At 58.2% G+C, this 17,082-nt stretch overlaps 1 protein-coding gene across 1 annotated transcript; it reads right to left on the bottom strand.

Annotated features, from left to right (window-relative positions):
• Positions 1 to 334: 334 nt before the first annotated feature.
• Positions 335 to 1,508, bottom strand: LOC308346107 (ras-related protein Rap-2c-like). Its single transcript, XM_080808716.1, has one exon. It carries the CDS (start codon positions 1,471 to 1,473, stop codon positions 871 to 873), a length of 603 nt encoding a protein of 200 aa, XP_080664842.1. The 5' UTR covers positions 1,474 to 1,508; the 3' UTR covers positions 335 to 870.
• Positions 1,509 to 17,082: the final 15,574 nt, after the last annotated feature.

The following is a 17,082-nucleotide window of genomic DNA, read 5'->3' on the forward strand; positions in this document are numbered from 1 at the left end:
GTGTGGAAATAGGCACACGCGACTCCTCTCAAAGACAGATTCTCAAAGTTATAAAACAATGGCACTTTAAACTAGTGCAAGAAAAGTTTCTTGTCTCCTGATGGGAACACTCTATAAAAAGATCCTCGCACGGTCTGCTCCGACGTCAGTCCCTGGGTCCCCGTGAGCGCCGCAGGCATCAGACGCGACAGCCCACCCTCTGGAAACGGGAAACACGCGCCAGATGCGGCCATTTTCCCTCTGGTCACCGCCGCGCGAGGCGGATCATAACCGGGCAAACGCAGGGACGGTGGCTCCCAGGACTAGAAAGACCGATATCGAAAACGAGCACCTTTCCCGATCCCTTTATTTTCACTCAATTGACAGATGCAACACCGCTGGGATGTCGGCTACAGAAGGGAAGGCCCTCGCCCTCCCGGTGCGCACCACCCTCCGCGCGCGCCCGCCGCTGTCGTCCCTATATTTGGAAACACGCGGAGGGGAAACGGGACCGCTCGTCGGTGGGGGGCTGCGGGGCGGAGGTAAACACGCGCACCCCTCACGGAAGGGGCCGCTCGGAGTCTTGGGTTCGCGGCCCTCGTTGTCCAAAAAGGCGGGGCCGGGGGGGGGGTCCCGTCCCAAACCCACTCGAGGAAAAGGGCGACGCCCTCGCACAGCAAGAAGGTCTGGGTCCGGGGCTTCCTCCGGGAGGTCAGCGAAGCGGCAAAGCTTCCCCCAGCCCCTCGGAGCTCGCAGACGGCGGAGGCGCGGCCGGGGCTGCGCGCGGGGCCACCCCCGGTCCTCGCCGTGACGTTCTCTCCAAAGCGGGGCAGGCGGGCTGGGCTCCGGGAATCAGGAAGGCGCCGGCCGTCCTCGAAGGCAACCCGGGTCTCAGCCGATGAACCTCTCCGACGGCCACGTATCCTGGGCGTTGCTGGGGGGCGCCGGGGCCGCCGCCTCGGGCGGGGCCAGGGCCTCCATCTCGCGAACCACCTGCGTGAACACCTGGTCCACCATGAGTTTGCTCTTGGCCGTGACCTCCAGGAACGGGCAGCGCCACTCGCGGGCCAGCGCGCGGCCCCGCGCCGTCAGCACCTGGCGCTCGGCGTCCAGGTCGGCCTTGGTGCCCACGAGCACGAGCGGCACAGCCTTGGGCCCCCGCAGCCGGCCCATGCGCTCCCGCAGCGGCCGCACCGCCTCGAACGAGGCCTCGCTGCACACGCTGTAGAGCACCACGAAGCCGTCGCTGTTCTTGATGTACAGGTCCTTGAGGGTGACCAGGTGCTCGGCGCCCACGGTGTCCACGATCTCCAGCAGCGCGGGCGCCGCGTTCACCTCGATCACCTTGCTGAAGAGCTCCTCCACCGACGGCTCGCACTGCTCCGGGAAGCGGCCGCAGGCGAACTGCGTGGCCAGCGCCGTCTTGCCCACCGCCACGCTCCCCAGCAGCACCACCCGGTAGCCCTTGGCGGGGCGCGGCCCCGGGCCCGCCATGGCCGAGACGCGGCTGGCGGGACGCTCGGCCGGAGGAGCGCGAGGAATGGCGCGCGCAGGCGGGGGCCGGGGGAGGGGAGAGCGGGAAGGGGCGGGGGGAGGGAGGGGCGGGAGGGGCCGGCGCGGGGGGGCGGGGGAGGGGCGGCGACGCGGCGACGTGGAGGGGGCGGAGGCCGGGCGCCCGCTCCCCGGCGCCGGGCAGGGGTGGGCGTGCGGGCCGGCGCGGAGCCCCGCCGCCGCCGGGTCGGGGGAGCGCGCCCCGCAGCCCGGACGCGGGTCCCGGCAGTGTGGGCGCCGCGGGCCTCTCCGCGCCGCTCTGCACCCCGGGGTCCGCCCCGCCTCCGGCCCGGAGAGCCGGCGCCGCCTCCCCACCAGCCCCACGCCCCAGGCCTCCCCTTCCTTTGCCCGGACCTCGCTCCCGGCGGGTCCCCCGGCAGCCAGGCCCTGCGCGGCCTCTCCCGCCCACCGCACTGCCCCACCCGCCGGGGCCCCTCCGACCGCCCCTGCCCCTCTGCGCCCCCTTTCCCAGAATGGCCCCTTCTGTCCGCGAGGCTAGACGGTAACCTGATCCCTTCCGTGTCTACCCGGGAAACGCAGGGATTTCAACTCCATTCCGGAGCCAGCCTCGCGGCCGGAAGCCAGGCTGGCCTCGGTTTAGGTCCGGCCCGGCCGGTCTGCGCAGCTGGGGCCCCTCTCCGCACCCGGCGGACCCCAGAGAAGGGGTGACTTGCCGGGGAGCTTCGGGCCGAGGGCCCCAAGCGACTCCTGGCCCCCGCTCTGTGCCTGGAGTTCCTCGCGCCCGTGCCTTTGCTCTGGCCCCCCCAGACCCCTTTGTCATGGGGCAGCGCCCCAGTGAACTTTGTAAAACGTCAGTCCCATTGTACTCCACGACTCCAACCTTCTCTGGCTTTGCGTCCTGCCCTGCTGACCCGAGAGTAGAGCGACCACATAAGGCATCGTCGGAAACCGGTCACTTCTGAAAATGAAAGTGGGCACCCTCCGCCCAACAGCAAGCAAAAACCCAGGAAGCCCCTGGCCACAGGGCTTTGGGGACACCCTGGTCACAGAGGTCCCCCAGGTGGGACCCCACCTGCTGCCACTCCCTCTCAGGCTTCTACTCTACACAAGCTTCTCGCTCTTTCTTGATTTCAAAGGAGCAAGGCTGGGTCTTGGGGACAGTGGGGCCTAGGTAGAAAGTCTTGGGATCTCTCCCCACCTTAAGCCTCACGCCCAAGCTGACGCCTTAGGACTTCAGGGGGACCCGCCGGCCTGGGCTGAACCTGGCGGTATCTACACTTGCCCTTCCCCCCGCGTCAGGGTGCCCGTGAGCTGTCATTCTGGTGCAGCCCTGGAGGGAGACACAGCCCCAATGCCGGCTAAGCTTGAAGTTTAAACACCAACAGGATATGTTCTCCACACTGGTGTCTGTGATCGCAGAACACGCTTTTCTCTAAACAGGGCAGAGAGCATCCTGAACCTATAATATGAGTTGTACATGCGACACAACAGACAACCTGATTTCTAGAGACGTCTCATGAGACATTCTCTGACTGCAAAGTAACAAGAGTGAAAACGTCTTTTTTTTTAATAGTTTTTTTAAAATTAATTTATTTGACAGACAGAGATCACAAGTAAGGAGAGAAGCAGGCAGAGAGAGAGGAAGGGAAGCAGAGAGCAGAGAGCCCCGTGTGGGGCTCGATCCCAGGACCCCGAGATCACGACCTGAGCCGAAGGCAGAGGCTTTAACCCACTGAGCCACCCGGGCGCCCTGAAAACGTCTTTTTAAAAAGGGTAACTGTGAATATTCATGAATATTCATGAAAGTTCCAGCCAGGTTTCAACAACGTCCCCCAGCTAGCTTTTGAGGGAAAAGAGGCAACTCACCGCTGAAAAGTTGCAAAACACAAGAGGGAAAAACCCACTCTGAGAGCTGTTGGAACCACAGATATAAAACCACGTCCACGTCCAGAAAACTGCAGACACTGGCATTCTCAGACATATAATGAGATAATTATGTTTCACGTGTTTAAGGAAATAAAACGGAAGCTTAAAATTTGGAGCAAGAACAAGAGACTATAAAGTATGGACAAGTAATTTGAAAGAGCTTCTCCAAAAGAAAAAAAAACTCCTGGAAATAGAAAATATGATCATTAACTGTTTTAATTAACATAAAACATTGATAGGCTAAACAGTCAATTAAATGTGACAACATTTAATGTTATATCGACAACATTATGACTTGTGGGGAATCTAGCCGGGTTTTCATTATTAGTGCCCTGTGCCCTGTGCCTGCAGGAGACAGGGGGCTCCAGTGTCCCCTGGAAATGTCAGACTGCCATAGAGTATCTTAAATTGAGAGTTGGCTAATTTGAGCCTATCATTAGTATTTCTGGGGGCTTTTAAAGCGGTTAACAAAAGTCAGCTCCCCCACCCCCACCCCGGGAACGAATGCCCCCCCTCCACCTGTGCCGTATCCGAACCGGCCAGGCTCTACCTGCAAGGCCAGCTGGCTTCCGCAGCCAGGATGACAGCAACCAGGTAGACCCAGAACATGCGAGAAGAAGGTGTAAATGATGGCTGACTCCTGCCTCATAGTTTGAAAATGCCTCCTTTGGAAGGGAGTGACCTTGGAGCACATTATCTGCAAACAACGATGAGCACACTGCTTGTTTCCTTTTCTTAGTGCTTCAGCTAGACCCCAGACACATCCATGTCGACCCACGGAGGTGACAGCCGCTATCCCTCTGCATTTCTGCTTAACGGAAATGCCTTTACCACACGCCACTCAAATGATGGGTATCCTTCACCGAAAGAGGAAATTTTAGTCTATTTATACCTTAGAATTTGTATTGGAGATGTCTACTGGGATTTTTTTTTTTTTGGTCTCCATTGGATTTATCAATTTTCCCCCTTTTATTCGGTTAATTTTATGGCTTGTGGTTGATGGATTCCCTGTTGATGAGTCATTCTGTTTCTCACTTCATCTCTCACCCCTCTTCTCCCTGCTGCCTCTGGACACAGTGATCCGCCTCCTTCTTCAGCGCGCCAGTCTGCATCTCATCGAACAACCTTCACGTTTGCTGTTCCCTCCTCTTGGAATGCTGTTCCCTCCGATGTCCGCGTGGCTCGCTCCCTCGTTTTACCAAGGGGTTTTGCTCAAATGTCACTTGCTTAAAGGTGTCTTTCCTTACCAGCTGTGAAAGGTGAAACTGCATTCATTTGTCGAAGTTCTAGCCCTCTGTACCCCAGAACATGACCTTATCTGGAAATAAGGTTATCGCAGATGTAATCGGTTAGGTTGGGGTTCCACTGGCGGAGGGTAGCCCCTAATTCAATCTATCTACTGTCCTCATAAAAGGGCTAATTTGGGGGGTCATAATCTCAGGGTCATGGGACGGAGCCCTGCGGGGTGTCTGCTGCAGAGTCTCCCTCTTCCTCTGCCCCTCCCCCATCCAGGCTCTCCAAATAAATAAATAAATAAAATCTTTCTTCTTTTTGAAGGGGGTAGTTTGGGCACAGATACACAGGGAGAAAGCCACATGAAGAGGAACTGGTGTTTCTACGAGCCAGCGAATCCGAAGACGTTGGCAAACCACTGAAGCCAAGGGCGAGGGGCCTGCAACAGGTTCTCCATCTCAGCCCGGGAAGGACCCACCCCTGCTGACACCGCGATCTAGGACTTCTGGCCTCCAGAACTGGGACACAGCCGATTCCTGGTTAACACCCCCCGGCCCCCGTCTGTGGGACTCTGTTCAGTCAGCTCTGGGACGTAACCCCAGTACCACCTACCGCAAATCCGTCCCTACTGTCCTGCTGCCTTGCTTGGTCCCCTTACGTCCCCTTCGGGGCTTAAAGGAAACACGTTTCTCTCCCTGTCCTGGAGGCTGCGAAATCCAAGGTCAAGGCGCCGGCAGGTTCAGTGTTTGGTGAGGACCCGCTTCCTGGTTCTCAGACCACTGTCCCCATCGGGCAAAAGGGGCCCGGGAGCCCTCTGGGGTCCGTTTTATACGGGCGCCGTTCACCTGATCACTCCAAAGTCCCCACCTGATACCATCCTCGGGGGTTCGCTTGCGACACGTGAGTGGAGGGGCTCCGAGCGTGCTGTATGCAATTGTTGGCTTGTTTCCCTCCTTGCGGCGTCACTCCCGTGAGGGCGGAAACAGGCTATGGCTAACCGCCATCCGAGACTACCACTCCGCTGCGACGCTCTGTTCGGAAATATGAATTTTTTCCAACATGACTGAAGAATAATGGGACGATTTGAACAGAGTGTGCATGTTGCATTTTGTGTGATTTTATTGGCAAGGTAAACAGAAAAGTGCCCCCACGGGACTGAGGTGTGTAGGGTGCACGATGCCCACACACATCTCCCTGCGCCTGACGACCGCCGCGCTGTGAGCGCACCAAGCCGCGTGGGTCGGGCACTCCCTGCCCCCCACCGCGCAGCACCCCACAGGCCGCTCCCCTCCCCTGTTTCCTTGTGCAAGCAAGCTTCAGGCTTTTAGGTAAATGGCCACATTTATTATGGCTTGAATGGATTTTTCAAAACAATTTCAGGTACACAAGTGTGCCACCCTTTTCCCTTAGGTTCCTGTCTGTGTTTAGCGTGTCACTGATGAACTATTTTGAGGGCCGTGTCGCAGCTCGACTTTCCCCCACGAGAGCCATGGTTTTTACTGTGTAAGTTTGCGTGGCACCCTGAATTTTGTGAAGCAGGAGGATGCCATCCTAGCCAAAATGACCATATTTGTTGACTGGTTAAATGCTCGCCTTTCTGAATTAGACCCTCACGTGGCCTGGTGTATTACTTCCTCAGGGTGCTAATGGACTAGATTTGCTACCTGGGTGTTGAGGCTGGCTGTCTCCAAAAGGCTGTACAGCATAGTACAGAATAATCCCGTGCTTACGGTAGGGTGTGAGGGAGCCCAGTCGACGACCCCTCCAGTGGTCCCTCCCAAGACCCCAACAAGGGAGGAATCTGGCACAGGGGCTCACGAACATGTAAATACAATGACTACCTTCCACAGCTGACGTCTGGGTCAGAGCAGACGGCTTCAGAGGGCTGCGCTCCAGGCTTTCCTTCTCCTCAATCCCCGCGTTGCACTCACCTGCCCAGTGGTAGGCAAACCAGTATATTCGTGTCCATCTCCAGTGGGAGCCGCAGTCCTGGAGATTTCTGGCAGGGGACCGCAGGAGCAAACCTCACACCACATTCCCGGTGCCCCCTGCCCCCCGTCTCCTGGCCTGCCTCATTCTCACAGCCTGGAGTGCTGGGGAGCTTTTGACCCTCGGAGCCTTACACCCTAAACCAAAGAGAATCTCTGACCTCCGGGGAAGGAACTGGGACCCCAGCACCTCTGAGCACGGAGGAGGAACGGCATTCCTGGGAAAGCAGCAGCTGCTGTTGGCATCTGCAGACAACAACTGTGCAAAGCTCCCGGGGCAGGGGGAGTGGAGGTGGGGGGCGAACAACGGTCCTCTGAGAACTGCTGGAAATAGTGCAGACACGCGGTGGTCTCTGCCAAAGAGGGTGTGCGTGTGGACAAATGCGGATGCGGTCATCGCAAAGCCCAGTGATCCCTCCCTTTCTGTCCATCAAGTTGGTCAGATGACTGGGAAGAATTTTCGAGACTAGAAATTCTGGATGAACTGTCACCAAACACTTTCTTGCGTATCTGCAATGTTGAAAAAAGGAAAAGCCCCAAACAGAAAAGCTGCTGGAAACCAAAGTCCAAGCCGACGCTCAGGCAGGCTGCCACGGGGGGGATTCACAGTCTTGGTCATCAAGGCATTGGGGTGTCATGGAGATGGGAGGTAAGACTTTGAACCTGTATAAAGTTCCCAGTTAGCCCTAGGACCCCCACATGAACTGTGTATCCCAGAAGGGCCATATCCTCCATGAATGAATGATTTTGAGAGTTTTCCAACCATCAACAAAAGGAGAGGAGAAAGAAATTGTCCTACCCAGTACTCTTGCTAGGACAAAAAAGAAAGGGTCTTCCCTAAGATTTGTTACAAGGGTCTGGTCCTGGGGAAGGTTTGGGTTTAAAGTGAACATCCCTTTAGGTCCTGGAAACAGCAAGCTGAAAAATTAGTATTAAACGGGCCCAGATGGGTAGTTCTGTAAGGGTGCCACCAAGAAGAGATGCCAGCTTCTCTGGAGGGGTGCACCTCGAGCCGGGGCTTCCTGCTGTCCTCTCAGATCAAGTTCACGGTCAAAAGATACTGAACAGGGGGAATAGCTCAGTGGTAGAGCATTTGACTGCAAAAGATACTGAACAGATGAGGAATGAGCCACCGCCAGGGGAGACCACAAAAACTCTAATTTTCAGGCAGTAGGATTAATAGATAATCGACGTAAAATAATACTAATGAAATAATAAATTAATATATAAAATAATAAATAATAAAAATATAATAATAAAACAATACATAAGATAAAAATACTAAAACAAAAAAATGGATGACTGAGGTGAGAACAAAATGTGATACTGAATAAAAATACTGCGTTTGCGGAACCCTGAAGTTACCAGCGTCCCGGTGCTGCCGTGGGTTTCAGTGTGTCCGCTGCTTATCACGCCCCCGCTCCGGACAAGCCGCCCCTTGGACAGTAGCTCCAGTAGCAGACCCGGACCCACCCCACACGTGTCCCCACTTGGCCATCTCCCTCGACTTCGGCCTCTAAGATAAGACACGGAGAGAGCTGCTGCTTTCCTCCAGGGAGCCTGGCGGGAAGGAGGAGTGTTTCCTGATGGGTCGCCACCTGCGAGGGGGCATTTCTGGACAAGGTCAGGAGCCCCTCCCAGCGCTCCTTCCTTTACCCGCGCTGCGCTCGGCACAGAGGACGCGCCCCGCTTGGGACAGACGGAGCGTGGAAGGCAGATGCCACCAGACTGCCCACGGGAGCTTTGGGGCTCCAATCGCTCCTGGACGTCAAAGCTGGAGTGGGGAGGGGATGTGACCCGCCTGCCCCCGGACCCCGCCCTCCCTGCCCCACCCTCCGCTGCCGCTGCCGCCCAGGGGCTGCCCTTGTGCCGCCAAGCATCCTGCGCCCCTGAGCCGGGCGAGGTGTAGGGGACCCCTGGGGACCGATGGGGGGGACCTGGGCTCCAGGGCAGAGGTGCAGCCAGCCCCGGAGCAGCCCCGGGTCTGGGTCTCCCCACTTGGCGCCTCTTTCCCTGGCCCAGTGGCTTGTATTCCCCGCCAGCTCTCAGAAAGGGACGCACCACCATGTCCCCTGAGCGTCCATCCGGGTCCTGGCACAGCCAGCAGGTCAATTTCCAGGTCCCCACACCCCACAGCCCCTCGTGCCCTGTGCCTGGAAACAGGCGTCCCTCTGGGCGGCAGGGGGGGCCTCAGGCAGCACCCCGACCCCATGTCCCAGTGTGGCCTTGCACAGATAAGAACATGGGCCCCTCCCTACCTGCAGGATGTGGGGCCAGAGCAGGGGTCCTGGGGAGTCTGCAGGCCCGGGCTGCCGTCAGAAAGAGTCCCTGCCCAGTCACCCCCTCCAGGCCTTGACAAGCAGGTCCCAGCCCAGAATGCCTCAGGCTCTAAGGGACCTCGCCCTGCAGGGTCCGCTGCCCATCTCTGCAGCAGGAGGCTGGGGCCCTGAGACAGGACAGTCTCTCTGTCTGGTCTGCTGGGCTGACACTATGTCCACCTTCTCTCCCCCGTGCCTGGAGATCTTGGGGCAAGTCTCCCCTGACGCAGCTCTTTTCTCCCCACCCTAGCACAGGCTGGGGAGAGCCGGCTCGTGCTGCTTTGAGCCCCACTGCCTGGCCTCTGCCCAAACCCCACCCACCCAGGGTCCCTCAGTCCGTCCCTGGCTTCCCCCCCTTCCAAGGAGAGGCCCAGAAGCTGACCGGGTCCCTGCAAGAAAGCTCCCAGGAAGTGGAGGGATTGCTTGGCCGTTCCGGATCCATTCGTGAGGCTAGAACCAGGCTGACCTTGCTCAAGGTCAGGCTTGTCTGGGCAGGGCACTTGAAGCCTGTCCACCCCCATCCCTGCAGGAAGGACCCCAAACCCAAGGGCAGATGAAGGGGGCCTGCCAGGGAACTTCACACTGAGGCTCCAGTCTCTGGAGTCCCCTTCCCTGGGACACCTGGTCCCTGCCTCCATCTGAAACCACCCCCCCCGGGCCCCCTCTCCTCATGGGAGTCTCTCACATGTGGATCATGATCTGTCACTGGCTTTGCCCCTTGATAAAGTCTTCTCAGCGGGACCCGAGGGAAGGCCTTTCTGGGGCCAGGGCCCCTCCCCTTCTATGGCCCCATCCCGGAGGGGCAGGGAGCAGGCAGGAGGAGGGTAGGGACAGGTGGGGACAGCATTCAAAGGCCGGACTGCCAGCGACCAGAGGCTCCAGAGAGAGCCCGAGACCAGGACGCATCCCTGCCAAAACGTCAGAGAAGGAGGGGCAGGAGGAGCCCCCCCGTCATGGGCAGGGCCTGGCTCCAGCCCCGCCAGGGACCGGGCTGGCCCCCATCTCCAGGCGTGGGCCCCTGCAGGGCCGAACCCCCAGGGAAGGAACACCGCCCATGTACAGGAACACACTGTCCCAGACGCTGTAGCTGAACCCCGAAATACTGGGGTCACAGCAGGAAACAGCCCAGTTGGAACGTCACATGCTCAGGCAAGTCCGCAGAGAGAGCCCTGCCGCCGGGGTGTGACGGGCCAGGGACTGGCGGCTCCTCCGACCTGGAGGAAGGGGACGCCCGGAGCAGTGGCCCCCCAGGGAGAGCCCCCAGCGCCTCCCCCACCCCGCAACCGACCGGAGTGGAGCAGGGCAGCTCGTCCTCACCCCGCGTGACCGTCCTCGAGGAGGCTCATGCGTCCTCAGCCACAGAAATCCCCGGGGAGTCGGTCCAGGCCCAAGGCGACAGAAGCCACCGGTTCCAGACCCGCCCGGGGGACTCTCACGTGTGGCCAGAATGGAGGTCCCCTGGGGTCCCAGCGGCACGGAGGGGTCTCCCCGCAGCCCGGCCGGTAGGTCACCGCGGCGAGGACACCTTCACCATGAGGGAAACGACGGGCGCTGGAAAGTCAGCTCAGCTCACCTGCTCGGCGGGTTCCAGGTGGCAGAAAGGCCCAGGAGGTTCTAGTTAAAGCTCATCGGGCCTCCCAGGCCCCCATGGCGAGGGCGGGCTGCCAGGGAGGGCTCCCTCCTCCCCTGAGAGGGCTCCGTGCTCTCCCCGCGGCCCCGGGGCTGCCTCGGGACTGGCTCCCGCAGACGGGGGTGCCCGGCTTCCCCCCCCCCCGGCGTGCTCAGTGGGGGGGCTCCGGTCCCCCGCGGGCTGGGGACCCCGACTCTGTCCTGGCAAACCTTGTCCTGATGGGGGGAGAGAGCAGACGTCTCCGCCGAACCAGGGAGACCCCGGAATCCCTCCCTCCTTCCGGGACGACAGATCCTAACCAAAGGCCCCCTTGCTCCTCGGGGTCTGCGTCCAGGTACGTCTCAGAAATGACGTTGGAAAGGGACCCTGTGTTTCACTGGGGACAGATCGGTCCCCTCAGAAGCCGCTCCCAGCTGGGGGGCGATCTGGAGCTTTGGTGCATTGGAGTTGCCTGGAAAGTCTGGAGATGAGACCGGCCCCTCCCCCTGTGGCTTCTGGGTAGAACTGAGTTCACTGTCCTTGATGGTGCGAGTCCTCTGACGTCATTCGACGAGTTCTGCGTCTAGTGGTTTCCAAGGAACGTTCTGCTGTGGCCGCAGCTGAAAAGAACCGCTTCCTGTTAGGAATGGCTGCCTTGGCCAAATCCCTGACCAGCCACCTGGGCCCCGAACAGGTGGCTCTGCTGGCTCCTTTGGGGCCGCTGATGCCCTGAATGTGCCAGGCTGTCCTCGACCTCTGTCTCCTCTTGGCGGAGATCGAGGGCCCGGCTCCCTGCGCTCTTCCCTTCCTGGTGGGCAGAGCGCAGGAAGGGGCAGGTCAGCGTACTGTGCCCGGCAGGACGACGCTAAGTGAGGACTGGGGGGGGGGAGGCTGGGGATGAGGAGGGCCTGTTTGCCAGCCATCGGCTCCAGAAGCAGAGCCGGGCGGGTTGTTAGGTGTTGAGGGGGCAGCTGAGCCCAGGGAGGGAAGGCAGGGCTGGTGGCATTTTCAGCAGGAGAAGCCCAGGTGCTGGGGTGTCTTTGCCGTCACTTCCCTGTTGCCAGCAGCGCGCACTCAGCAGATCTCGCTGTCGGGGGGTCGCTGCCCCTCGGCGGTGCCACGGGCGACCAGGGTCAAAGCAGATGTCCGAGCCAGATCAGGGTCAGACCCATGCCCCTGACGGCATCCAGGGATGGGCCCTTTCTACACGGAGCCCGTCTGGGAACACGTGGGAGTATCGTGCTTGTAGAACTAGGCACAGACTGTGGATGGGCAGCTGCGAACATGTGCACAGCGTGAACCTCCCCGAGTCGCTACCCCAGAAGCCCCGCCATCTCCCCTCCCCTGTCGTCCCCACGGGGAAGCAGCTCGGTTTCTTCTCACAACAGAACGACTGTCACCTGTCGCCGGCCATCGTCCACAGGGAAGCCTCCAGCATGACGCTCCGTGCTGGGTTGTCCCAGAACGTGCTGCCGAGCGGGTGTGGCTCCTTCCTTCTGTTTGCTGGATCGCGTTCCCTTGGGCGAGGGTGGCCGACTTCTGTCCTCCGCGCTGGGGCTGGCTGTTAGGTTGTCCGGCGTGAGCGCTGCTGAGCATTCTTGGCCATGGCTTGGTGGCCGCACGCTGCCTTCTGTGTCCTGTCCTAGGGGTAGGTGCACAGGGAAAACTAACCGTAGACCAAATGCTGTGGGACCCCACCAAGTTACTTAACTGCATCCCAGAGCAAAGATCAAGAATATTTACAAAATATAAAAACACCCAGGGCTGGGACGCCTGGGTGGCTCAGTTGGTTGAGCGGTGGCCTTCAGCTCAGGTCATGATCCCAGGATCCTGGGATCAAGTCCGGCATCGGGCTCCTTGCTTGGTGGGGAGCCTGCTTCTCTCTCTCCCTCTGCCTGCTTCTGCCCTCTCTCTGTCTCTGTCAAATAAATAAATAAAATCTTAAAAAAAATATCCAGGGCCAAAATATGTAAACTTCATATCATCTGATTTCCCAGTATCTAGCAATCAACAAATAGGAAAATGGAACCCATCAGGATAAGAACAGACAACCTGTTAAAACAGAACAATGAATGACGCAGATGGAAGAGGAGAAAAGGACATACTCACATAAGGGGAAATGGTCTAAACTCCCCTATGAAATAGCAGAAATTGTTAGATTTAGTAAAAAAAAAAAAAAAATCTTAAAAAGATCCAGCTGTATGCTCCCTGTAAGAAACCCACTTTAAATATGAGAACAAAATAGCTTAAAGGTAAGAGGATGGAGGGCACCTGGGTGGCTCAGTTGGTTAAGCAACTGCCTTCGGCTCAGGTCATGATCATGGAGTCCTGGGTTCGAGTCCCACACCAGGCTCCCTGCTCAGCAGGGAGCTGCTTCTCCCGCTGACCTCTCTTCTCATGCTCGAACGCTCTCTCTCTCTCAAATAAATAAATAAAATATTTTTAAAAAAAGCAAGAGGATGGAAAAAATGTCATGTCCAATCAAAGAAAAATTATGTGGCTCTAATAACATCAGATAAAATAGATTTCAGAGAAAGGATTATTATTTTTAAGATTTTCTTCATTTCAGGGAGAGAGAGCTCAAGGGTGGTGGGGAGGAGCAGAGGGGGAAGAATCCCTCAGTCTCCCGACCGAGCACGGAGCCCCACACCACACGGGGCCTGATCTCAGGACCCTAAGACCATGAACTGAGCTGAAATCTAGAGGTGGACACTTAACCCATAGCACCACCCAGGTGCCCCCAGAGGAAGGATTATTATCAGAGATAAAAAAGAGCAAAGAGGTCCATTCATCAAGAGACCATAACAAACACAAATGTTGATGCATCTGTAAGAGCTTCAGGAAACAGGACACCAAATGGAGCGCCAGACAGAACTAGACCAACGCCCACCCGCTCGTGTCTACCCTTCTTATCCCCATCCCCTCCACCCGCTCCCCTGCAAGTTCCCAGCAGCAACCGCTAGCCCCTTCTCAGCCCTACAGCAGACTTCAGCCGGGTGCCCTTTGGTGAAGAACCAAGCCCCAGCCACCCCCACCCCCCAGGCAGAGACTGTATCCCCTGCTCCGCTGTCTTCAGTGCCCACCGTGTTTATCAGCTGGGAGCCCCTGAGGCCTGGCAGGGACAGAGCTGGAGAGAGGCCGGTGACGTCTCGCAAGACACCTGCCTCGGGGGAAGCCTCTGCAGACCCTCAGGGGAAGGGGGAGACTCGCTCCTGCCAGGCTCAGAGGGCTCGCAGGAATGTGGTCTCGAAGATTCTCAGGCTTGTCCCTCCCGACGTCGCCAGCCACGTCTGAAAGCTGCTCTGCTCCTGTCAGAGCCCCGTCTTGGCTAGAGGAGGCCTGTCACATTTTCAGCTCGGCCACCCATGAGATCAGATCGTAGCCTGACGTCCAGCACCCATTCAAAGTACTGCTGAGCGCTGAGTGGGTGCCGAGTGGGTGCCCCCGTCGGCAGCCAGGGTCACCCCGTCAGAGCCCTCGGCATTCGCATGTGGAACGTTCCAGGGAAACCAGGCTGCTCACCAGCACACTCACCTTGACCTCTTGTTGAGGGCAGCCTTGGGAGTGGGAGAAGCCTCTCCCCACCTGGGGGTCTGCCCCCACCTCACCAGCCCTCATGCCTTCAGACCGACAGCCTGGGTTAGGACCAGGCACAGCCAAGCGGGGACGCATAGTCTCTGCTCCCAGGGGACTAGGTTATATGGGGAAGGAGCTGCCATGTCTGGGAAGTGTTGCCCGCCCCCAGGGACTGGGGAGAGCCAGCGGGGAAGGGACCCAGGGACAGAGTGTCCAGAGGGTAAGAGGCATTCACTGACGTGGGAGCACCCTCTCGTGACGCCATGGGACCAGCATCCTGGTGAGGGTGCCCAGGACTGGTCCTAAAGCATTTCTGGAAGCTTGGCCACCCCAGTGGGCTGCTGTGAACGAGACAGAGAGCCAGGATCGCACTTGGCATCACACAGGAGGCTCAGGGAAGGGAAACTGTTAGAACGGGGTCTCTTCGTGACGCTGAGGAAACCATCGTCTGGTGACTCTGTTCCCCAAGAGACCCCAAAGGCCCCTCGCCAGTCCCGGTGCCAGAAGTCAGCCTCGGCCCCTGCGGACATTTTCAAGCTTGTGTCTTACTTTTCCAGCACCGTTGGTAACACTCCGCCGTCCGTGTCGGGGACACGGTGTGACTGGGAGCTGGGCTTTGCGGGCCGTCGGCCCTGCTGGGTCTCGCTCGTGGCCCCTCTGTCCTTGCACGCTTGCTTGTTTTTGCACGGAGCTCAGTGTCCTTCGGAAACTATTTGTAGGAGTAATTTGACATCCAGAATGAAGGCACTTCCCTTAGGAGAGGATCAGTGTTTGCAACTGCCCAGCCTCCGACCGGGATGGCTTTAAATGAAATGTATGGCTCGAGTTTTTTCTTTTGTTTTGTTTTCGGATTGCTTCCTTATATAATGTGATCGGGATGGAAAATCCACATCTGGGGACCCTCCCCACCCGGCCCCATGCCCAGAGCTCTCTCCCCGTGGCCCAGCCCCGGGGTGGAAGATGGGGCTGGTGCCTGGGGCTCTGCAGCCCACAGGCGTCGGCCCTGATCCCTGCCAGCCATGGTCCTCCCTGCTGGGTCAGGAACCACCCCCGGGGACACAGTCAGAGCAAATGGTGCTTGTGGGGTGTCAGAGAGGAAGAGAAGGGATGGAAGCCCAGGAAGGAGACGGCCTGGCCACTCTCTCCAGCAGGTGCGGCACACGGAGGGAAGGCCGGAGGACAGAGAGAAGGAGGGAACGGACAAACAAGCCACTTCTTTCTACAAATGAGGCATGTGAGGCCCTCCCTTTGGACTCCAGGCCAGAAAGTGTGTCAGCCCTAAGGAAGGACCAGGCTGTGGACGAGGCGTGTGGGGCCCCGGCAGGGAGGGCGATCAGGGCCGCAGGCTGAACCACTCCCAAGAAACAGAGACCGCCCCCGCAGCACTGTTTGATTCCCCGTAATAAAACTGGGTCTTAAAAACAAAATCTGAACACACAAAGACTCTTACACCTGGAAATTTAGATTTGAAAACTGCTCGGCATCTCCAGGGACAAAGGAAATACAGACACAAACTGGCCGTCTATTACGCCACACGGCGGAGCTCGGGGCCCGAGCCTCGGGGAGAGGCTACCGGGCACGGGGCCCCTTCCACGAGGTCCGGGCCGCAGCCTGTCTTAAACACAGACGTACAGGAGCTATTCTTTTATTCCCCAGAAAGGAGAATGATGTCCAGGAGGACAAAAGGAAGGAAAAGCACAGACGACTTGACACGGGCCCGTTCGCTGCGGCGATTTCCCGCAGCCTAGAAGCAGCAGCAAGCGTCCGTCCCCCCAGGGAGGCGTGCGCGACCCACATGACTCCGGGAAGACTGTCCCTCTGTTCTTGCTCTTCTGACACCAACCAAGAGGGCTTCCCCACCTGGTAAGTCCAGCGGTATAGACAGCCACAGGCAGTGTTGGCCTTTAATTCCGACGCTACACCTGAGGGTAGCCGGGCTGCAGGACTCCTGGGGCTTGGGGCGGGGTCCTCAGGGGGGTTACTGGCTGGAACAGCGGCACGGGGCCTCCCATAGGGCTGGACCTGCCTTACTGCTCGGTGGCTGGGTTTCTGGGGTAAATGCCCCAGGGACTCCTTCTGAGAGAAGAGTCCAGACTTGACAGGATTGGCTTCCTCCTGGAAATCAGGCCACCATGTGTGAACTGGGCACCCAGGACCTTCACCCTGGGTGGGTATCAGAGCCACAAAACTTCCACAGCCCGAGGCTCCCTCCTGAAGCTAGAGCTCGCCTCCACCTCTGTCCAGGGCGGTCAGGGCACTGCCAGACCCCGTGGGGACAAAGACAAACATGGCTGGTCCTCTGCCATCAGGACACTTGCCAATGAGCAGACGAGAAAGATCTTGGCCGAAGGGAGACCGTGATGTGCATTTCAGGGGAGAAAGTGAGCATCAGACTTGGGAGTTTAGGAGCCACACCTTGAAGGAGGAGAATTTCAACAGATGGGAAGAGCCCCCATGGACGTGGAACAGGACGTGCAAAAATGTGGAAATAATCTGTTTGAACTGTATGAATTTGTCATTTTTATTGGGGGGGAAAATGCTCAAACATCAATCATTTCAGATGAGTCAACCTCCAGCAGGCACGTGGGCAGAGGAAGAGCCCGGTGCAGCCAGACCAGTGGTTCTCAAAATACGTTCCATGGAACCCTAGGGTCCTGAGATCCTTTAGGGGACCAGTGAGATCAAAACTCTTTCCACTATACTTAAGCATTGTTTACCCTTCTCGAGGGGTGGACATTTGCACCCATGACCCAAAAGCCACAGTGGATAAAGCTGCTGGAACCTTGGCCTGTGCCAAGGCAGGGACAGCAAATTCTAGTACCCCTCACCATCATGCACTCACAGGAAAAAAATCCAGTTTCACTTTAAAATGTGCTGATAGGGGCACCTGGGTGGCTCAGTAGTTAGGCATCTGCCTTCGGCTTGGGTCGTGATCCCAGGG

This window comes from Martes martes (genome assembly GCF_963455335.1).
Source record: "Martes martes genome assembly, chromosome: 7".
Taxonomy (NCBI): Eukaryota; Metazoa; Chordata; class Mammalia; order Carnivora; family Mustelidae; genus Martes; species Martes martes.